Source organism: Micromesistius poutassou, assembly GCF_964030765.1.
Source record: "Micromesistius poutassou genome assembly, chromosome: 18".
Lineage (NCBI taxonomy): Eukaryota > Metazoa > Chordata > Actinopteri > Gadiformes > Gadidae > Micromesistius > Micromesistius poutassou.
Genome location: NC_140288.1, coordinates 14,540,894 through 14,563,292, shown reverse-complemented (window position 1 = coordinate 14,563,292; position 22,399 = coordinate 14,540,894). Strand labels below are relative to the sequence as shown.

General features: G+C 43.1%; 4 protein-coding genes across 4 annotated transcripts; 1 reads left to right on the top strand and 3 right to left on the bottom strand.

Annotated features, from left to right (window-relative positions):
• Positions 1–1,809: 1,809 nt before the first annotated feature.
• On the bottom strand, positions 1,810–5,235 carry bcl7a (BAF chromatin remodeling complex subunit BCL7A). Its single transcript, XM_084483071.1, has 6 exons — positions 5,129–5,235; positions 4,143–4,227; positions 3,712–3,808; positions 3,121–3,270; positions 2,425–2,528; positions 1,810–1,946 (listed from the first exon to the last, which is right to left on the bottom strand). Exons 1-6 carry the CDS (start codon positions 5,218–5,220, stop codon positions 1,872–1,874), a joined length of 603 nt encoding a protein of 200 aa, XP_084339197.1. The 5' UTR covers positions 5,221–5,235; the 3' UTR covers positions 1,810–1,871.
• Positions 5,236–8,043: 2,808 nt separating this feature from the next.
• On the top strand, positions 8,044–11,720 carry eif2b1 (eukaryotic translation initiation factor 2B, subunit 1 alpha). Its single transcript, XM_084482881.1, has 9 exons — positions 8,044–8,363; positions 8,450–8,551; positions 8,665–8,801; positions 8,989–9,105; positions 9,513–9,625; positions 10,171–10,239; positions 10,567–10,642; positions 10,974–11,099; positions 11,535–11,720. The coding sequence occupies exons 1-9, from the start codon at positions 8,351–8,353 to the stop codon at positions 11,688–11,690; spliced, it is 909 nt and encodes a 302-aa protein (XP_084339007.1). The 5' UTR covers positions 8,044–8,350; the 3' UTR covers positions 11,691–11,720.
• A 26-nt stretch (positions 11,721–11,746) lies between these two features.
• On the bottom strand, positions 11,747–16,821 carry ddx55 (DEAD (Asp-Glu-Ala-Asp) box polypeptide 55). The gene is made up of 14 exons (XM_084482880.1): positions 16,687–16,821; positions 16,531–16,581; positions 16,298–16,384; positions 16,110–16,201; positions 15,801–15,863; positions 15,551–15,700; positions 15,010–15,199; positions 14,395–14,477; positions 14,016–14,147; positions 13,794–13,886; positions 13,415–13,529; positions 13,023–13,191; positions 12,440–12,732; positions 11,747–12,099 (listed from the first exon to the last, which is right to left on the bottom strand). Exons 1-14 carry the CDS (start codon positions 16,792–16,794, stop codon positions 11,917–11,919), a joined length of 1,809 nt encoding a protein of 602 aa, XP_084339006.1. The 5' UTR covers positions 16,795–16,821; the 3' UTR covers positions 11,747–11,916.
• A 1,322-nt stretch (positions 16,822–18,143) lies between these two features.
• tmed2 (transmembrane p24 trafficking protein 2) lies at positions 18,144–21,527 on the bottom strand. Its single transcript, XM_084482848.1, has 4 exons — positions 21,181–21,527; positions 20,447–20,639; positions 19,786–19,893; positions 18,144–19,696 (listed from the first exon to the last, which is right to left on the bottom strand). Exons 1-4 carry the CDS (start codon positions 21,358–21,360, stop codon positions 19,572–19,574), a joined length of 606 nt encoding a protein of 201 aa, XP_084338974.1. The 5' UTR covers positions 21,361–21,527; the 3' UTR covers positions 18,144–19,571.
• Positions 21,528–22,399: the final 872 nt, after the last annotated feature.

The window sequence follows — 22,399 nt, the reverse complement described above, 5'->3', positions numbered from 1 at the left end:
TTCCAGCGCTGCACAACTGGGAATGAGGTATATGCTAATCCATCTTCTAAACTGAGAACTTTTTTTTATTGTACGTTTCTTATTTCTCCATCCACGAGACTTAAATCATCTGCTCAAGTTATTTAAAGTCAGTTTTACTGTTGATTTAGGCGATGATGTCGATTATTCACACATTGGAAGTGTTCAACTAAATCACAAAGAATAAAAATATGGTTTGAGGTTATACATTTTGAGGTCAAAGGCCTGAATCCTTACGGGGAAGTTTCAAGTAAATTTCACACTGATGTTGATGACGAATGTAAAGGAAAAACAAATGGACGATGTCAGGTTTGTGAATGGATTCAGCCGTTAGGACAGCACCTTGAAGGGAGGAACGGATGCTAAAACTAGCATAGCCATGGTGTAATTAAATAGACCCGACTCTACGGTGAACTACGGAGACTGCGAGTATAGTCAAGTGTAGTCGTTAATAAAGTCGACCAGTGTAGTGAAACTGATAACTAACCAGCGTATGTATAAAGACAAAACGGCCACAAGTTGAATTGTAACTCATTTGGTCCGTACAACTAACAAACAGAACAAAAACCAGAGTGGTTTTGTGTAACATTTCCGAATCCAGTCTTAAATGTGTGCAAAGAAAGTAAAATCATAAACTTTAGCTCTGACAATTCAATGACTGAAAGGTTCTGAGCAAAAAAACAAACTGAACATGGCACAAAATCGTAAGATATAAAAAAAAACATTGCTCATGACTAACAAATTGCGCTTAATCATAATCAAACGGAAGGCACACCTGCGGTACCTATGCCAGCCTCGACCAGTACCCCTTCCTCCTTCCTTTTTGAGTGAGAACTTAGGTTTGTTAAAAAAAAAAATAAAGGTCAAGAAAAAAATAACGTGACCTTCCATGGATGGAGAACAAGACACACCCACTAACAGCAGCAACTCAATCTGTGATCACTTGTGAGATACCATAACAGTGCATTGACCCTCCTGAGAAACACCCTAACGATTCCCTAAACAACAGTAATAGTACATAAGTCTGCCAGGAGGCCATCTTGGAGGATTGTAGAGGTTTCCTACGAGTCGCTGATAACCAGGCTAGCCTCTGTGTGCATCCCGAAGCTAAACCATTAAAGAGTTAAATGTTTTCAAAAAGGGGGGAGGGTGGAGGGGGGGGGGGGGAGGACAGGAGTCGGACCTTTGACCCCTACTCTTGCTGATTTTATCTAAAAGTGTCAAAAGCCCCGGCCCCATTGTTATTTATTCAGGTTTTTTTGTTTTTAAAATCACAGATGCAGGTCAGCTTGTCTCTTCTTCTTCTTCTTCTGGTCTGGCCTGGCAGCCCTACCCCTACACCCCACCCCCCACCCACCCCGTCTCACAGGTCGGTTGGGACGGGCAGGCGGGGGCGGAGGGGGGGAAGCCTGGAGGAGTCAGGGCTTCACTTGGCATTTTGTGAGTGTGTGGAGAAGATAGGAGGAAGCACAGAGGGGGGGGGGGGGGGTTGGGGTGGGGGGGTGATGGGGTAGGGTGAGGGGGCAGTAGAGGTATTATCCATCCGGGTGAGTGGGTGGAGATGGGAGGAAGAGGAAACGGTAGAACGAGAGGAGAGATTCTCTCCCGAGTTGCTTAGGGTGAAAGGGGGGGGGGGGGGGGAAGAGAGAGAGAGAGAGAGAGAGAGAGAGAGAGAGAGAGAGAGAGAGAGAGAGAGAGAGAGAGAGAGAGAGAGAGAGAGAGAGAGAGAGAGAGAGAGAGAGAGAGAGAGAGAGAGAGAGATGTGTCCGTTGTGTGCCCCCCGGACTACACAGGGCTAATGGAGGACGTTTAGAAAGGGAGGGGCGGTGGACCCGCTGAAGAGTTAAAAGCGTTTAACTCTCCTCAAAGTCCTGAGGTGGAGACTCCTGCTTGGTCTTCTTAGTGGGCGGGGCTTCCTCCTCCAGGTCCTACCAATCACATTGTTGCACACGTTAATTGACAAATTAAATGCAGAAATTAAAACATTAATACAACAAAAAATTGTTGAGGGTTATTCCAACAGTACTAGAAATCGGACAAAAACATGTTCAAGACTATTGAATATCTCCCTTACTTTTGACTCAACATTTCTCAAATAAAATCAAATCAAGTATAAAAAAATTGACCATTGAAATATGTTAATGTATCTAAAGTAAAACCAGATTAGATCAAGGTTAGCAATTATGCGCAATCATTTGAACTTCAAGACAATCTACAACCAATAAAAAAAAGATGAAGAGAAATGATGCAAACACAAAACACAAAACACTCCTACATAACACTCAACAGCCAAAGCGTTATCAACTAAAAACAACCTCCCAGTTCTCTACGACTGAACCATCCGACAGCGGTGGGACCAGCGAGAACAGATGGAGGGTGGAGTGTGACGCGCGCAGAGCTCCCTACCTGAGAGGCTTTGCTGTCCGGGGAGAGCTTCTCTTCCGTGGCCACGCCGTCCCTCTTCACGCTGGGCGCCCGCTCCGAGCTGTCCGATGACGGCAGGCTTTTCCCTGAACACACACATCCACACAAAAGCACACCTTCAGGATTTGCTTCAACAACTAGTGAAACGACCTAGACACCAAACCAGTCCTACCATCAGCAAGCAAGCAGTAGGTTTTTTTTTTGCTCCGCACGGATATTTCAGCTCCTTAGCACCCCCTTGTGGATGTGGTGAAAATAGCTTTTCTGTGTGTTTTCATATGTTGCCGTGTCTGTCTGTCTGTCTGTCTGTCTGTCTGTCTGTCTGTCTGTCTGTCTGTCTGTCTGTCTGTCTGTCTGTCTGTCTGTCTGTCTGTCTGTCTGTCTGTCTGTCTGTCTGTCTGTCTGTCTGTCTGTCTGTCTGTCTGTCTGTCTGTCTGTCTGTCTGTCTGTCTGTCTGTCTGTCTGTCTGTCTGTCTGTCTGTCTGTCTGTCTGTCTGTCTGTCTGTCTGTCTGTCTGTCTGTCTGTCTGTCTGTCTGTCTGTCTGTCTGTCTGTCTGTCTGTCTGTCTGTCTGTCTGTCTGTCTGTCTGTCTGTCTGTGTGTGTGTGTGTGTGTGTGTGTGTGTGTGTGTGTGTGTGTGTGTGTGTGTGTGTGTGTGTGTGTGTGTGTGTGTGTGTACCTCTCTTGCTGTCGGGGCTCTGGTCGGTCTTGGCGTCGCTGTCACGGTGGGAGGAGAGGGTGCTGGCGTCTGGAGCGGGGCTCGTGCTGCAGCTGTTCTCCTGCTTGACCGGAGACGAGTCCGCGATGGAGCTCTGGTTGCTGTTGTCGTCTGAGCGACACGATAAACACAACAGGAATGGGTTCATCCAAGGCTACCCAGTGATTGTTTTTGAGGAGCAGCAGGTCTGAGTTAGGGGATCGAACCCAGAACCTTTAGACTAGACTGTCTTGCCTTGATTTAGCAAACAAGGAAATACTCTTAAGGAGAATACATTGGAAAACAAAAATGACCCATAATGGGTCATAATTGTTTTGATGCAATATAAATAACGATGCACTTCAAAACTAGGGTCAAAAAGTGCTTCACATAATTCATAAAACAAACAGTTGATATTATGATCAAGTGACATATGCCAACATGCTGTCATCTATTCAACGACAGTCAGACAAACCGATGTTTTTAATGTACGTAGATGACGTGGTATGTAAACGAGCCTCAAGACATTATACAAACAACATTCAAATGATACATCTCATGTGATGTCCTCACCATGCATGTCCATCATCCCGGGAGACGAACTGTTCTCCGGCGTGGTGAGCTCCGAGCCGTACTTCTCGTCTTTGCCCTTCTTCTTATTCTTGCTTTTCTAGAAATAGAAAAAAGGAAGAAAGCGACAACATTAACACAATGTGTAGAGCCGCATAACAAAACATGCGTGTCCACCTAAACAAAGACACAGGTGAACTGATAAATAATATAAAAGGAGCAAAAAACAACATGCAAAAATTAAGTTGCTATACTATCTGTGTGTGTGTGTGTGTGTGTGTGTGTGTGTGTGTGTGTGTGTGTGTGTGTGTGTGTGTGTGTGTGTGTGTGTGTGTGTGTGTGTGTGTGTGTGTGTGGAGGGCGGGGGTTAAGCACGTGCATTATTTTTAATCACACCATAAATGTCAACTGGTCTCATCCGGATGCCAACTTACATCGTCTGCTGACTTGGGTTCCGTTACTGGTACCCACTTGTAGATACGCAGAGATGTATCTCCAACCGTCACCCATTTCTTTTCCCTGAGAGATAAAAGATGAGTATAAATTCTCACGGCAGTATATGCTGAATTGGCGCTTCACAATAAAAGTCAAAAGTTGGACACATTCGTCAAAAGCGCAGGTATCAAAAAGAAAAAAAAAACTAGAGCGCAACTTCCAGTCGGTACAGTGACTTATGTCAGTGGGGAGTTTTTTGGTGAACAAGCACATAAAATGGAGGACAATTCCCTATATAACACGGAATTACACAACTGCAGGAATCCCCACACAAAGATCATCAATAACACCAACTGTCCACCAAAGGCAATCCACTACCACAACATCAAACCCTGTCCTTTTTAAATCCTAAAACCTTAAAACTGAGTCATTGCGTGTTCAGCCGTGCAGAGCAGCCTCACTTCCCTCTCTCCGGCCCCCCCCCGCCTGGTTCTCCACCGGAGCTAAAGGGCGACTGAAGCGCTTCATTTAAAACTCCAGACGGACTAAACTACTCCCGCCCGGCAGCGCCGTCGTCATATTGTGTCGAAGCGAGAGTTATTGAACGTTTTCCGCCGTTCCCCTGCCTCCACAGTGCTCTGGCCAAAAACGCGCACACCAGCAGGCAGGAGGAGAAAAAGGGAATGGCTTCATGTGACTGTCGAAATGGCTACTGGGTTCAACCGTTTCAAAAAAAAAAAAAATCTACACAGAAAAAGGGGCATCCCTGTCGAACAGTTCCCTAAACTCAAAAGTGTACCACATTGCACGAGTGCGCCCCAGTGCACCTGAGTTGCAAGTACATCTCTGAATTGCGCTCAAAATACCCTTTCAATCAAATTCATCCCCCGATTCGTTCTCGCTCGTTCCCTCTCCTCCCCCCTCAACAAGCAAGCCTTTCTTGTGTTAGGTAACAAAGGGTGGATTTTTTCTTCTTTTCCCTTACCATTTTCGTACTTTCTCGATAGCGGCCATAACCCGCTTGATGTCATCTTTTGCCCTGCTCCGGGTCTCCGCGCGGACCGACCTGCCCGACATTGCCGTGGTGGGTATAATATTTTTTAAAGCTCGCCGGCAGTTCAGACACAATGCAAACAGCACAGCGCACAGAGGAGGCAACGCGCCTGCGCGGAGCGGGGACGAGGGAGAGAGCAGGGAGCCTGCAGCTGCACTGAAGGGAGAGGCGTTCAGTTTACCCCGCTGTGTGTGATCCGGGAACAAAGAGGGACATTGCTCGTACTCGAGTAATATGCGTAACTGATTAATAGCTGTAATATGTGTGCTTGTTTAGGTTTTTTGTTTCTCGGTTGTTATGAATATGGGGGCGTTTTGAAGGCTTGGATGTTTGGTTTTTGTGAGCCGTGGTGCTGCATCGACGGTCCACTTACCTAGCCGAGTGTGGACGGCCGCTGTTTAGGTTGATGTACAATAAAACTAATTAATAACTATATCTGTTGTAATCCGTTTATTGTATTTCGTGACCAAACTGGCGCACGTAGTCGCGTATGCTTATGTTGTAATGAACTCGTAACCTATTTACTTACAGGCATGAATGTGTTCACGAATCGTCCTATATCTTGGTAAAAAAAAAAAGCATGTATGACTACCATACGAGACGAACAAGCCTATTCTAAAAACGTTATATTGATTCGCAGTCAAAGTAGGAGACCATACAATTTTAAAAATCGAAATGTGAGCCATCAATAATTCAATAACTTTTCCCCACATAACGTCCACATATTGGCCTATATCAGTTTAAATTTACCTCGCAATTTGTTTGACATAGGCCTATTGTGGAAAGTAAACGAGGGCAAATCAAATATAAAGAATTGATTTCCTAAAAAAAAAAATTCAATTAAAATTAAATGAAACTAGCTGTCGTTCATTTTTAACTGCCTTAAGAATTGGCTCTCTAGCGTTATGCTCTTAGTGAATGAATTCTCAGTGATGTAAACAGTTGTGTTGTCATTGGTGTTTTACCGCTTGTGTTTCTGTTTATGTTGTTCTGTTTATGTAGCTTTCATTCAATTACACATTCCATTCAAATGTGTTCTGTGTCATTAATTTGAACAACAGTTATCTCTCAAGTGATTAGGAAAATGATTCCAGCTATTTTATTCTCCAGTCTTGGAAGATAATGGAGGCCAACGAAGCAGAAGTCAAAGAGAACCAGAGTGGATCTTCTCAATATTTCAGACGAATCGTTCCGCATTGTTTCTCTGACTGGACCACGGGGGAAAGGACACAAAAGGACATTGAGTTCTCCAGCTATGTGGCTTGCATCACCAGGTCCAGACGGTTCCACTCTGGGATCAAGCGGACCATCTTCCTGGATGCCATCCTCAGTGCCCTGGAGACCAAACCACACCTTGGAGCTCCAACTCGGCAGCTTCTTCCAGGTCACCGACGAGCTGTTCGTCACCGTCTATGCCGTAGAGTTCCTCCTGAAGGTGTACGTGGAGCCCGTGTGCTTTTGGAAGAACTGGAACATCATCATCATCATCATCATCCTATTTTCCCACTAGGCGCCGCAGTAGTGGCCTTGGGGCGCTCCAGTGGCCACAGGAACTGTGATCTCTTCATCATCATTCTCCTGGCCTGCTGAACATCAACGTCCAGCAGCCTCTTTATCCGATTCCAAATTATTTTAGGTCAAATATGACCTGTTTGTGTAGTTCGCTATTGTCCAGTCTTACATATTTAGGAACAACATGTTTGACATGGCGCTATTTGTCGTGTCCTTGCCCCCCATCTTGGTGGATACGTCCAGCACGGTGGAGTCCCTGGGGGTCACCTGCTCCCTCCGCTACCTGCTGGTCATCAAGGTGTCCTCCTGGCCCCTGGTCAACACACTCTTCATGGCCCTCTACAGGGCCGTGAAGAGCATGATGGACGTCCTCTGCCTCATCTTCATGCTGGTGTTCATCTTCTCCTTGATGGGCACCCAGTGATTCTGGGGCCTCGACCGAGCGGCCTTCACCCTCCTTAGCATGGTCACGGTGGCCACCAGGAGGCACTGGGGCCACACCCACTTCTTCACCATCTTCTTCATCGTCTTGAGCAACTTCATCCTCGTCAATATTTACTCAGTGCTGGTGCTCACAGAGACCCACCACGCCATGGACGTCTTTGAGAATGGACAGGAGGCGGAGACGCTGCGTCTGCATGCCCTCAAGAAGCACGCCGTGGGCAGGAGGCACAACGAAGGAGGTCAGGGAGCGGCAGAAGCTCCGAGCTGGGGACGCACGCCTCTGCTGCCAGCTGGGGCCGCCGGGCTTCAAGGGCTCGCTGTGCCCCCGACGACATCGTGGAGACGGAGGAGCCGTGCGCCAGCTCGACCTTTGCGGACGTCTACCTCATTAGCCTCGAGGATCAGGACCGCAGCGCCAGGGAGCTGTGGCGCCGGTACGCCGACATCGCCGACACCGCTACATTGAGGAAGATGAAGGAGGAGCAGGAGGAGCAGGAGAATATGAATATATATATATATATAATATGAGAACGGTTAACGTAGAAGAGAAGGGAATGGAATAGTTTTATATGGGGAGGTGATGTTTATTGAATGAAATGCAAAATATAATAAGATATAATAAGCTGTTGCCTCGTGTGAACTTCTCTTTACAAATAACAAATTTACAGTTCTTTACAAAAAGGAAAGTAATTTCACCTTTGTCTATGCTTGCATACAAACAACAATGTTGCTCAAAAGATCATATATATTTTTTTCGTCTTTAAAGTTTCTATTATTTCTCTACAAAACGTGAATTGTACTTGAGTATTCATCGTTGTATTTCCAACTATTTCGATTGGTCAATGATTTTGACGCAGCAGTTACGTCATCAACTCGCGCCAGACGTTAGGGACAACACTGCTAAATTAGTTGGTGGTATGAGTAAAACAACGTACTCACAGGATATAAGTTAGCGATATAAATTTGACAAACAAACAATACACATAAGTAACGGTGATCGGGTTAGTCAAATTTATTGGGCATTAAATATTTTATTTATTTGAAGGAAATCGACAGTGCGAGCAAGTGTAGCACATGTGTCAAACGTTCAGGTGGACACATTACAATTCATAGAGATTGTTTGGCTGGCTGACGAAATTGTCATTTAATACAAGACTCAAGAGGCTCCTGTTTCTGGCTGCGTTGTACTGAATAAACATGAACGAACAAGGTCAGTTGCTCCTTCTTCTCATCGCAATACATTTGACAACAAACTTTGTCATGCATCGCACACCACCTGACACTGTCTTTCTGTAGAGCTAGTGGAGTACTTCAGGACCCAGATGGGGAAAGACCCCGACATGGCATCTGCAGTAGCTGCCATCCGCACACTACTCGAGTTCCTCAAGAGAGACCAAGGTCTACCAATTCGAGTTATTTGTCAATTACTAAATATTGCGTCATATGCTATTGCACGAATGCCATCAACAAACCAACCAAACCATGGATGTCGCTGGACCCTATACTTTCAGGAGAAACACTTTTCGGGCTTAGGGAGAGTCTGACCTGGGCTACAGACTGTCTGACGGGGGTGGACTCCTCCGTGGCTGTGTCTTCTGCGGGGGAACTCTTCCTACGGTTTATTAGCCTGACATCGTTGGAACACCAGGTAGAGTGCACTCGAAAAGTTAAAGGGACGCGTATTAACAATCACTGACAAGTTTGGCATGGAAGTAACAGGAGATTCATCAGCCAATTTCTCAACCCCTACACAAAATACATGGTAGAACCCTATCAGTGATATTTTTCTGTTGATGATGGACAAGTGTTTTCTGGTGTAACTGTGGTGGTTCCAGGACTTGTCGCAGTGTAAAAAGGTGATGGAGGAGCGAGGGGAGTTGTTCCTGCAGAAGATCTCCATGTCCAGAGCCAAGGTGGCCAAACTCTGCCACACGTTCATCAAAGACGGCGCAGTGAGTTTGTCCAAAGCAGCAAATCATGTGTAACAGAGGGAAGATGAACTGCAAGTCCAGGGTGAACAGGACTCTTTCAATACATTAACAATGATGTAAACACTGATCTGAATGCCTTCACTCATATGGCTAAGGAGTTAGAGTGGTCTTCAAACCCATGTTAAAGGGGCTTTGCATTGGTCTGATTGACTGATTCTTAGAAACTTTTGTTGATGTTACAGACCTCAATATTATCCACAATGTAATGAAGCACTCTCTTATTTATAAAAAGCAAAGTGTGACTGTTCCCCTCTACACTCACAGATATTTTGCTGATCCTAGCATGTAGTTGTCTGTTCGAGCCTCTACCACATCTGTCCATTTTTACCAGATGTGTGATCGTATACAATTTTTTCTTTGTTATCCAGAAAATCCTGACCCACTCATACTCCCGTGTGGTCCTGAGGGTGTTGGAGAAGGCGGCAGCAGAGAAGAAGAGGTTCTCCGTCTACGTCACAGAGTCCCAGCCAGACGCAGCTGGGTGAGGGCAGACACACACAACGGTTATATGAGAAAAACACTTCACTATCTCTCGGTACTATATTGTATCAGTAACAGTACTTTCTTCGCTAATTTGCTAACTCGTTTGCTAAATAAATGTAATATCTCAGGATTATTGATCAATGAAGCCACTAAATCAGGGACATCTTGTTGGAAGATGGGAAATGGCATTGTGTGTGTGTTGAGGGTGGGGGGGGGAAAAGAAAGTATTTGATGTAGTAGGGATGTTGGGTTGACTCCCAGCTGAAAGATTCTGGTTCAAACCCCACAGTCTACCTGTAAGCATCCTTGAGCAAGATGCTCTAACCCAAACCTGTTCTTCAGGTACATGTATGTATAATTCACTGGTAAATTACTAAGTAGCACTTAGCGTGTCAATATATATTTTATTTTCGGTACACTTGGCTGAATAGTTGACTGATGCAAACATGGAACTTGGCTGACAACATTACACACATTACACACTACATTACACACTGCCTTTAAACGATTCGTTTTCCGTGAATGATGTTTCTTGGTTTTCAGAGAACAGATGGCTGAGGCCCTGAGGAAGCTTGACGTTCCGGTGACCGTGGTCCTGGACGCCGCCGTGGGGTAGATAACCGTGTTATTAGTATCAGATTTGTTTCTTGAGATTTATCAGTTGACGTAGATGTGATGTATCGCAATATAATACTTTCTACGGATTATGTATTCAATAAATTTCTATCAAGGTCGTAACATGTCAACTAAATGACACCCATCCCTGTTTTGTCTGTTATTCCAGACCCCAATGTCGTGTCTCCTGTTTAGTGTTCGTTTATTTATTCATCTTGGCTGTGTTGTTTTCACATTGTGCTGTGAGGTGACCTTGAGCATACAAAATGCCTTCTCCTTATTAGGAATATAATGAATGCGGTCGTGTTTCTGTTGTTCCCCCAGCTACGTGGTGGAGAAGGTTGACTTGGTTATTGTCGGCGCCGAGGGAGTCGTGGAGAGCGGAGGGATCATCAACAAGGCATGCAAAAAAACACACACACACACACACACACACACACACACACACACACACACACACACACACACACACACACACACACACACACACACACACACACACACACACACACACACACACACACAATAAGTCTAGTGGTTAGGGTTTTTGACTCGCAGTCCAAAGGAACGTGGTTCGAAACCCTATTATCATGTAGACATCCCTCCTGTATGTATGTATCCATAATAAAAGTAAAAATATGTTGCTTTGGATAAAAGCTGTGATCTGTTAGTGGCTAAATGGATAAAGAAGAGTAAATGCAGCAGCTTGTACTAACATAATGTGTCTGTAGATTGGGACGTACCAGATGGCGGTGTGCTCCAAGGCCCACAACAAGCTGTTCTACGTGGTGGCAGAAAGCTTCAAGTTTGTCCGCCTCTATCCCCTCAATCAGCAGGACGTGCCGGATAAGTTCAAGGTAGGATGCTGCCGGCGGGGCGGGGCGGGGCGGGGCGGGGCATGTCATGGTCTGGCGGTGGAGTTGGTACATGATGGGGGAGTCTTCTGCTCCGGTTAAGTTCATGTAGAAGATATGATCCCAGTAATGTCTAACCGAACGTATAAACATGGTATACATTTCGTCAAGACCTTCCTTGATGCATTCTCTCTTTCTGCATTGTGATCTCAAGCACACTAGCTTTATCTTTGATTTATCCATCCTTATTTTAAGAGAAGGCGTCTTTTAAAGAGCCCATCCCATCATCATAGATCTGGTTGGATGCTCCAACAATATTTTGAAATGGCTTGTGATCATTTGTCACCCTCATACCTGGTAGTATTTAAGTATAGCATCAAAAAAAAAGAGCTATACTAATAAAGTTTGTATTCATTTGAATACCCATTCCATCCACAGTACAAGGCGGACACATTGAAGAGCTCCCAGAACCTGTCCGAGGAGCACCCCATCATCGACTACACGCCTCCTTCTCTCATCACCCTGCTCTTCACCGACCTGGGCGTCCTAACCCCGTCTGCAGTCAGCGATGAATTGATAAAACTTTATTTATAACTTCTCTACGAATAAAAAGAAAATCAACAAACGAAATGCAAAATTGTATCGCATTTTATAACAACATATACAAATACGGTTAATGTGTGTTGCACGTTTGTCGTACAAAATGTATTTTTTGAATGTTGTGATGGTGAGAACGAACAAACATTTGGGTGCATTTGAAAAGTGGGTCAGTCTTTTTTGGGAGTAGAAGACAAAACGCGGCAGTCTGCACTGCGCCCGGTCAGGCGTTGTCTTCGACGCTGTCGGTGGCCTGTGGGGATCCGGTCTGGGTGGAGTTCAGCGGTACGTCCTCCATCTGTTTATTAAAGTCTTCCTCGCTTATCTTTCCCTTCTTAAGCCTCTTCAGCAGCCTGGTGTCATTTAGGAGCTCCTTCAGGTCCTCATCCTCCTCATCATCGGAACCCTGAAGTAACGTGATTGGACGAAAGATTAGTACTCTTTGTAAATTAAACGGTTAAACGATTTACATTACCCTATTATAACACTTGAATACGATTACTCATTACACATAGTGAGCCCATTTAAACATTTCAGTAGAAAGCAGATTATTCCTATTTATTTTTTAGTATTTCCAAATTGCTTTTAGAAAAATCGAAATACTCTGTTAATTTTACAGCTGGGGTGGCATCATTTTGGCCTTCAAATAACAAGCGGCGAGGAACATTCTAGGGCAGACGCAACGTTTGCGTTCCCACTTAACGTGTTCATTGAGTGTTACAAAGTCAACACAGTGGATCACGTACCTCGTCAAGCTCCCTCCTGGCAGATTTTTTCCTCTTGCGGTCCTTCTTGTTCTTCTGCTTGGACCACGCCGTGTTCTTCACCACGTTCCTCCGGACCAGCGGGGCAGGCCCACGCTCCTTCAGCTCAGCCAGCATCTTCCGCCTCAGCTTCTCCCGAGCCTTGTCCTTGTAGCGGATGGTGTCCGTGTCGATCTCCGTTCTGACAAAGTCTGGAAACGATTTGTCCTTCAGTTCGGGCATCTTGGGCATCCGCAGCAGGGCGAAACCTTTGGCCATGGCGCTGAAGTCAAGATCTAGGGGGAAAGAAAAACAGGAAGGCTGGATGATCAGGCTAGTGTTTAAAGTTACATATGCTATCCCTAGCTAAGAATTATAGACCACACTGACTAAATGTACATTTTGACACCCTAATGATCGAAAGCGTTTTCAGTTTGGTTACGCTCGTGAATGACTAGACCGAAATTAATTGTCCTACATTAATCAGACAATGTGGGTATGTCCATTAATCCTGATCGTTTTCAGATCAGCGAGATAATAAGTGAGCGGTATGTCCATCGCGTCACACATGAAAACACGCCCCCACCTTTGACTCTGAAGATGAGGCTACACTCGTGTTTGGCGTAGGCCTGCACGCTGGAGACGTAGGCCCTCATTCCCCGGTCGTACATGGCTCGGTCGGCCAGCGCCATGGCCTTCACCTTGGGCAGGATGTCCACCACATCCTCGATGGGCTCCATCCTGTCCAGGGGACACTGGGAGAGAGACGTGGTGGAGATAAAGGAACTGTTTAGGGATGAGGGAATGCAAGGTAAGAACAACCATATTACCTGAATAGATTCATGAATATGTAGCTCACTGGGTATTGTTCAAACTCATTGGATGTCCTGAGTGCAGAGCTGACTACCTTGCTGTAATGGATGGTTTGGATGCCTAAAAATGTGGTTCTTATCCTAAAGCCCCCCTTCCTCCACTTACCTTTTGGTTGATGGACAGGAAGGTCACATAGGACTCCTCCATGGGTAACAGGAAGACCAGGGCATTTCCCTGGTTGCCGATGCGTGCTGTACGTCCACAGCGATGGACAAACGCACTGAGAACGAGACACAAGTTAGTGGTCAATCATAAAGGTGGACAACCAGCAATAACACCAACATATTAAAGTCAAACATTTTCTATAACAAGATATACTACTAGTAAAGGTTCTGGGTTCAGACCCCAAAAGTCTGCGGTCTACCTGTAGGCATCCTTGGGAGGTAATGCCTAACCGCAAACTTCTCATTAATTATATTGAGCTAAATGGGGGAATATCTTTGACAAAACAAATGCAAACCTTTACTGGACTGTAGTCCTTTACCTTGCATTACTTGGGGGGTCGTATTGTAAGACCCAGTTGACATCAGGGATATCGATTCCTCGGGCCATGACGTCTGTACACACCAGAATCCCACTAGAGTACCGTACAGGACATGGTTAATACACAACTTAAGAAGTTCTCCCCATACACTTTTACATGACGACATAAGAAATCATGACTGAAATCTGGGGTCCTCGTTACGAAGCCTACAATTGAACCGACCTTTCGAGCGCCCGGAAGTCTGCGAAGATCTTGTTGCGTTTGTTTTTCATCTTGCCGTGGATACAGCGGACGTCGGCTTTCTTGAAGAGGGTCTCCAACGCACGGCCATAATACTCAACGGACGCGCACGTGCTGAGGACGAGATGTGGTAAACCTCAAGTCACCGTTTTAATGTCAGCGTAATCAAGAGTTCCGTTTCCAAACCCGAGGTTGTTAAGACTCAGTCGAAAGGCCCTACAGCACAGGGTTCGATCCTCGATGTCCACGGTCCTCCTGCCTCCTACCTGGTACTCACATTTAATTGAATGCACTGACTGTACTTTGCTTTAGATCACTGCATCTTCTAAATGACGTAACAGTGATAGTGAATGGCATGTACCTGAAAAACACAAGATGCTTCTCATCTATGCGTTCTTTGAGGAATGCCACCATGTTGTTGAACTTCTCCTCAATCCTACAAATCTGAAAATGGAAGAAAAAGATTTGTACGAAGCCAAACAATTTAATATATTACATTTATATTACATGATTACATTTAGGGAATTTAGCAGACGTTTTTATCCAAATAAGAACATTTGTCAGAAGAAAGAAACAACAATATATCACTGACCCTAACCCTAACTCTGTACAGTAAAGATGTTCATAGAAACAAGTGCCAAGACCCTTGCAATTGCTAAGTTAACCAATTCCCTGTATACAAATACCAGGATAAGATATTGTGTGTGTACTGGTTATGATGTAGTAGTTACCTCACATATTAGTTTACTTACATGTAGTAGTTGCTTCAACGATACGATACGATACAACTTTATTAATCCCCCGTAGGAGAAATTTGTTTCATATTAGTTACTTGATGACGGAGTAGTTAATTAATTAGTTACTTAAAGTGTTGTTGTTACTTATATTAGTTACTTAATATATTAGTTACTTACAGTGTTGTTACTTTTATTAGTTACCTAAGGTGCAGTGGTTACTTTATAAATGAGTTACTTACGAAGTAGTAGTTGCAGAGTCTTGCGGGGGTCTTCTGGGTGGCGGTGGCGGCCACGCCCTTCTCCTTGACCGTGATGCGTACGGGGTTCCTCAGGCCCGCTCTCACCAGCTTCTCCAGCTCCTGGGTCTGGGTGGCCGAGAACAGACCCGTCCTCCTCTGCTTGGGCAGGTAGGCCAGGATAACGTTCAGACTGAGGAGACAAACAACACAGGATTAGGCATGATGTTAAAATACCACAGTCAATTATCATCAACTTATTAAAAACCATAGCTTCAGTTTTAATATCAGTCGAGAGTTCAAAATGGCTCTGGATGATTCAAGTGTGAAATTACAGTTTTAGGTTTCTTCATCATATTTGTATACAACTCGTCTGAAATTTAAGCCAACCTCTCATTATTGTTCTTTTCCCCAAAAAAATAATATAATAAGTTTCCCCATAAAAGCGCTTAAGCATTCAAATCAATACTTCAAAATCAAAATCAAGTACTTTTTTACATGCAAAAACCTCTCCAAGATATCTGAACCACGTGCTAGTGTGTACCTGGCCACGAAGCCCATGTCCAGCAGTCTATCCGCCTCGTCCAGGACAAGCACGTCCAGGGTCTTGACCAGGATGGACAGATCAAGACCATCAGCTTTTCGGCGGAACATGTCTTCCAAGCGACCGGGCGTGGCGATTACTATATTGGCCCTGGACGAAGGAAGAGGGATCAGTATGCAGCCTGACTGTTCCATGTTTGATTCTGAACGTCTTGTTGTTTTGGATGAGACTATGGGCTAGTCATGTTTACCCATGTTCTTTGAACTTCTCCACGTCTTCTATGGGGTTACTGCCACCAATCAACAAAATCTGCCTGGAAAAACCGAAAGATACGTATACTATGACATGACCATGGGAGTTTACGATATGCACACAGTACAACGTGATAGGTTCATGATACATTTCATGAGTTCTTCAATATTAAGTCCATCAATAAATAGCTTCATAGTGCCGATACTGAGCAATGTAATCCATTAACGCATTATATTAGGATTTGAATATTGACAAAGTTAACTTTAACACTCATAAACAAAACGGTCTCCTTCCACTCTTTGCGTACTTGAACTGCGGGAACTTTGGGAGGAATCCATCAAACACTTCACTGATCTGAAGGGCCAACTCTCTGGTGGGAGTAATCACCAATGCACCCACCTTCATAAACAAAACACGTGTATGAAGATAAGTGTTATAGCATAGTAATACAGTTTCACTTCTAAAAACCCTTCCCAATATAAAACCAAGACATACCTGCATTTTCTTGAGTTTGTCTTCTCTTTTCAGTAGAATTTCTATTATAGGAATTACGAAAGCCAGTGTCTTCCCACTGCCAGTTACCTGGAATAATACAGATTGTTAGTCTATGTCCATTTAATGTGGATGATTCCATGTTAAATCCTGTGTCTTATTGTTGTCATGTCAAAATCAAACAGTACATAGGATTTATTAAGGAGATTGTTACATTACATTCAGTGTACACTTACCGCTTCGGCAGCAACATCCTTATTACGCATGAATAGTGGAATGCAGGCGGACTACAGAAAAAGAAATGAGCATCATGGTTTAGTGTTTCGTACTGGAGACTAGTGTAAAGGGTTTGAGAAACAAGCACTGGGTTGTTGATCTGTGTGTGACCGTACCTGTACTGGTGTCATGTGCGTAAACTTCATTTCTCTGAGCGTTTCTAATATGTTGTCGTTTAGTTTAACAGGTAAACTTTCCCACGTCCCTTCTGTTATGTTGTCCATCTTGACGACTGCTGCTCCTCCACCATGGGTCCACGTTACTCTCCTTTCCGGTACGTGGATGTTTACTGTCCGGGTCGAAACAGAATAACTCAATGAAGGCGTCTCGAAGTACAGTTTTCCGATTAACGGCACTTTTCGTTTTATGTTGACATTAATACTAAAAACACAAATGGTTGTTGGATGAACCGTAACTTAGCGCATTTGAAGAATTTCGAGTGGATTACATTATGTGATGCCATACGAGTATTTACTTAAGATTGTATTTTCTTTTCTACATTTTAAGAATGTCATAGTCATATTATTCAGGAAATATAGTCATAGTCATATTATTCAGGAAATAATATTTGATTTATGAATTTATATTTGTTTTATCACAAAGGAATGGAGATGTTCGGGTTTACACACGCACACACGGACGGACAGTTGATTGACTAGAAGTTCCAGTCATAATAAAGCTAAGGGATAATTAATAACAGTCGCACTGACGATGGCTCCGCTTACAATACGTAGTTTTCTGTTTATTATTGTTTTTATTGCTTTTATTTTTGCACGTACTGCACGGGTTTTCTTATATATATATTTTCTTATGTTGCTATTCTTACCACATTTTTAAAAATATATTTATTTGTTTCTCTTTTGTTAATCTATTATGCCTACTACGTATTGTTTGCCTGCCAGGTCAATAAGAATTTCAATGTACAGAATGACCCTGCGTTTTCTGAATAAATTACAATAAAACACTTTGACTGTGACTTTTAATTGCACTTATTTGCGACTAAGATAAAACATACTTTTAGTTTGTTCATTTAAAAGGGAAAACGAATTATGGTTTAATTACGAATTATAGGTATTTGAGGAAATGAACAGACTGATTAATGCACAGCACATGGCTATCCAGATATTGAACAGGACAGGTGGCACCTGAAACTGTTTGCCAACGCCCCTGGATGTAAAGATATTTAACTCAAAAGGACTGACAATGTGTGGTTTACCTTCAATTAAGTAACATGTTTGAAAACGTTTCTGTTCATAGCAAGCTTCAAATGGTTCCATGCGTGTGTGTATAGGGCGTGAAAATAATCACCAAAAGCAGGCCGCAGAAAACTCTACTCATTGTAATTGAATGTCCATTTCAATGTGAGATTTAGCTTGGTTGTTTTCTCTTCATTTAATTGCATGTTTGGTCTGTGCCTGGTTTATAAGGTCTATGGTGTGTCACAATTGTATCAAGCGTATAAAGATAAGTGTTATAGCATGCAGTTTCACTTCTAGAAAACCTTCCCAATATAAGACCAAGACATACCTGCATTTTTTACTATGAAATGGAAGATTCCTGCGTGACATTCATGAGCAGATAGCCCTTAATTAAAACCATTTTTATTTCATTTTTAAACAAACCAAAAAAAAAAGGATTTTACAGAATTTTGAATTTATTACAAAATCTGGGCCATTTTTTTTTCCACAGACAAACATTCTACATTTGTACAGATCGATCAATTACCTTTTCTTTTATGTAAATCACATAATGGGAGGAGTAGGAGTACAGAGCATTAAAGCATTCAAGCCCGCTCAAACTCACCAGAAAAAGTGATGTACAAAATCGAGGCATATTCAAAAAAGACAACATTCACGATGGTGCAAAAAGGTGGTATTAGAAATGCCTTGGATACAATTTTGTCAATTGTGAAAAAATTCAATTCTAATGCATCCTTCAGAGGTAATGTTGCACCACAATGGATGCACTCCAAGAACAGAAAGAAAAAAAAAAAACTTCCAAAACTGCCGATCATTTCATAACTTAAAATCCCCACCCAAACAGAATTACTTTTAGTTTAAAAAAGGAGAAGCAACTAAAGCAGAACCTACAATGATCCGGTTACAGCCTACCCAGCACCTAGCATTGATTACTTTGTAACATATCAGGTATTCTTGGCTTTGGGATTACAACCAAAGTAGTGCAGTTTCAACTCAAGAACTAAGAAGTCTTAATTATTTATTTTCCAAGTGGCTTGATGTGAAGCTGATACATTTTATGAACGTTCTGAAATTGGTACTCTTCCAGGGGAACTATGGGTGAAATCATATGTTTGAGTATAAGGGTGTTAAACAGTTTAGCCGTGCTGACAAAAAATAAACTGGTATCAGCGATATCTAGCATGGCTTGCTATTGACCGGGTCTTTAACTTTCACTAGAAGCCTTTCTATATACATTTACACACTTATATGGGGACCCTTGATTAATATCCCTTGCGTTTCAAGCCTTTTAAATGGTGCATTCATTGTTGTCCCGTTTGCAATGGTCATCGTCCAGAAGAGGCTCCGGTAACCGCTCCGACGATGACCCCTGACCCCTGGCATGGCTGTCCATCAGTGCGCATCATAAGTTAAATTCCCATCCATGTTCACCAATTACTTTTCAATTTCTGAGCCAAACGGTCATTCACGCCAACATACACCTCCATAAGCAATGTATTCAATAGTAATCCAGGTATACAACTACTCAGTAAAAGAAATGATGGCGGGTGAAGGGGGTGTTAATGACATAGCTGAGGTGGGGCGGGGAAGAATGTTTTTGAGTTCAAAATGAGTACAATTGTTATACAACCACATTAGTAAATATGGAATAAACCAGGGGAAAACAAAACAAAACTCCATTACGCCATGGTACATTGGGGCTGTCACCTTGTCTCCTTTCTAAAGAGAAAGTAACCGTCTTGGAGGTGAAGAGAACAGTAGCGCACACAGAAGGAGGAGGGGGGGAGGCAACGCTAAACACGTTACACCACTCGCCGGACCTCGAAGAACCTCTTCAGGTAGTAAATCTGTCCGAGCGTCATGGCAACGAGCACAAGGGCTTCGAAGAAGGACCACAGCACCACTCGGCTGTTTGTGTTGTCGTTGACTAGGAAGAGAGGGGAAAATGGACATGCATCAGTATTTATCTCTCTGAAATGCAACACCCTGTGTATGTGTGTGCTGTGATGAACTCACTGGCTCTGTGTATCCTCTCGCGGACCTCCATGTACTCCTGCTCGTGTTTCACAGCCGTCATGGCCACAGCCAGCTCGTTGATCATCTCCTCCAGCTTGTTTTGGTGGGCTAAAATAAAAATACAAAACATAAACAGTCATTCACTAAAAGAGCAGTTTTAAAAAGGTACAAAACAAGCACAGCCAAAATCAATGCGTGTAATTACGTTCTCGCCGTGTAAAAAAACACTACCCGTGCATAATGACAGATACACCAACTATAGTAAATGTTCTACCAGGGAAAACCTGCCCTGTTCACACGTTCCACAAACCATTCAAATAATACATGTTTTCACTCATAAATGTATAGCACTCAATGTTAGTTCACACTGCAGGGCCACAGCAGTGGTTAACTAGAGTTCAGTGCAGTGTGTCACACAAGCAAAAAAAAAAAAAAAAAAAAAGCATGTTTAACATGTCCTGCAGCCTACCGTCCCAGCTGTCACCACCTAGAAAGAGTAAAACAGTTCCCAAGGAAAGGTTAAGCAGGGAAGGAAGAAGAAGGAAAGGAAACGCAATCAACGACGGAAAGGGGGGAGGGGGGGATGAAGCACAGATATAAAAAGTAGGACACGTGAGTTAAGTCTCGTAAAAGAAAAGAAGAAAGAAAAAGACGCTACTACCTTCCGTTTCCATGTCTTGTCCTTTGGGCGCCTCGCCGATGTCGATGGTGAACATGACGATCTTGGGTGTCATAGTGGACATCTTGTTGCTGAAGCAGAACTTATAGATACCATCCATATGTGCAGCAACGGAGTACTTTCCGCTGGACTCACGGTCTCCTTTGTAAATCTGTTTACCGTCAGGACCAGTTATCTGTGAATGAAACAATAGCATATTGGCAGGACATTTTTGAATTGCTTCCGAGGAATACACACACACATATAGGCTCGGTGATATCACATTGGTGATAACATATGGCGCGGTTTAAGCGTTCAAATGTACATCAATATACACATTATAATCACAGCTATGTTGTCAACGGTAGTAAACTACTGCAAGGTTCCCTTCAAACATCATATTTTAACAATGAAAATGAACAGTGATGACAGGCTATATGACAGTTGAAGGATAAACACCGGGGCTAATTTTAGCTCCACCTAGCCAGTAGCTAACCACTTCCTATGTTGAACATCTTAAGAAACGCCGTCGACAGCCTCAAAGTAATGTTAATCACAGGCATAACTGCAGTCCTAACTTAATGCTTTTATGATCCAGGCCCGGACTTCGCAAATTAAGTCAATGCTAAGACATCCAGGGCACTTCGGTTCCCAAAGCCGCTCCGTCCACACTTTAGGCCTAGAAACACACAAGTTTAAAGAAGAACTTCTGCTATTGAGTTCGGGTTGCATCTCACCTCAACATCAATGTCCAGAAACCCCCCTTCAGCGACTTCAAACATAAGACCCATTTTGGTTCCGGAGTTGACCCGCTCGTAGAAGCACTCCTCTGCATGGGCGTCTATGCTAACGAAATACCCCGACGCAGTGGACGACAAGACGGCCAGAAGCACAACGAGCTCCGACAAAGTGAACATTTTTGGACTTTGTGCGGCAGAGTTAAGTCAATTTATAACGATTATTTGTTGTCCTGTCACTAAAATAACCCAGGACCGATGTTATATTGAGCACAAGGGCACCGGTTCGGAACCTATTTGGCTAGTCTGTGGTTGCAGGAGAGCTCTCTGACCAGTGATAGCGCAGCGAGCGCATTGATGCTGTGTGATTGCCACGTACTATACGGATTTACACGGCAAGCAGAGAGGGACAAATCTACTAAGGGCTTCACAGCTCATAAGGTCAAAAATGACAATAATAGTTATGTAAATAGTGCATTCATCAATATTTAAATAAAAGTCAATGTATAATACATTGACTATTATTGATCAATTAATCAGTCAATAAATCCATTGTAATTGATGTATTTATTTTATATGATGCATGTAGTACATTGGCTGACTGTAGTAATTGAAGTGTCAAATATTGTTTTTTTTCACCTTGCATACAATTGACCTTAGTTCAGATTTACAATACCATTGTACAGCTGATTTAACTGCTGACTATAATGTAGAAGTCACTTTTTGTGTATACGCTTGCGTCTTTTCCAAGTATTGTATTGAAACGATAAACTTCTTCCATATCTAATGCAAATTGTTCTAAAAGTATTTTATGAGGAAAAGCATGTCGATCTGAATTAGAGAATTAGAGGTGAATACATTCATTATGGATTAAAATCAGTGAGTGTTGATATTGACTGCTATAATATGTAACAGACGGATGTGCAATTTTAACGCATGAAATATGAAGGCAAGGCAAGGCAAGGCAACTTTATTTATATAGCACTTTTCATACACAAGGCAGACTCAAAGTGCTTCACATATAAACATTGTCATACAATAAAATAAAATAATAGATAAGTAAAAAGTAAAATAGATAGAAAATAAAGGCAAAGTTAAAAAAAAAAAAAAACATTTTAGAAAGGCAGAGTTAATAAAAATGCATTTTAGAAAGTGAGAAAAATTGATGAAAGTGATGAAAGCAAAAATGTTCAGAAAATGTATATTATTGATTTTAATC

Bases quoted from the DNA above. Each gene is read 5' to 3' on its own strand.
- eif2b1 (XM_084482881.1), top strand. The intron at 9,106-9,512 runs GTGAGTTTGTCC...TTTGTTATCCAG, and splicing joins CGTTCATCAAAGACGGCGCA to AAAATCCTGACCCACTCATA. The intron at 9,626-10,170 runs GTGAGGGCAGAC...CTTGGTTTTCAG, and splicing joins TCCCAGCCAGACGCAGCTGG to AGAACAGATGGCTGAGGCCC.
- ddx55 (XM_084482880.1), bottom strand. From the start codon at position 16,794: ATGGACAACATAACAGAAGGGACGTGGGAAAGTTTACCTGTTAAACTA. The intron at 16,582-16,686 runs GTACGGTCACAC...CTTTTTCTGTAG, and splicing joins CGCACATGACACCAGTACAG to TCCGCCTGCATTCCACTATT. The intron at 12,733-13,022 runs GTGGGGGCGTGT...CTTTCCCCCTAG, and splicing joins CCTCATCTTCAGAGTCAAAG to ATCTTGACTTCAGCGCCATG.
- bcl7a (XM_084483071.1), bottom strand. From the start codon at position 5,220: ATGTCGGGCAGGTCGGTCCGCGCGGAGACCCGGAGCAGGGCAAAAGAT. The intron at 4,228-5,128 runs GTAAGGGAAAAG...TTTATCTCTCAG, and splicing joins ATCGAGAAAGTACGAAAATG to GGAAAAGAAATGGGTGACGG. The intron at 3,271-3,711 runs GTGAGGACATCA...CGTGTCGCTCAG, and splicing joins CGGGATGATGGACATGCATG to ACGACAACAGCAACCAGAGC.
- tmed2 (XM_084482848.1), bottom strand. From the start codon at position 21,360: ATGTTCACTTTGTCGGAGCTCGTTGTGCTTCTGGCCGTCTTGTCGTCC. The intron at 20,640-21,180 runs GTGAGATGCAAC...TTTCATTCACAG, and splicing joins TTCTGGACATTGATGTTGAG to ATAACTGGTCCTGACGGTAA. The intron at 19,894-20,446 runs GTAGTAGCGTCT...TTTTTATTTTAG, and splicing joins ACAAGACATGGAAACGGAAG to CCCACCAAAACAAGCTGGAG.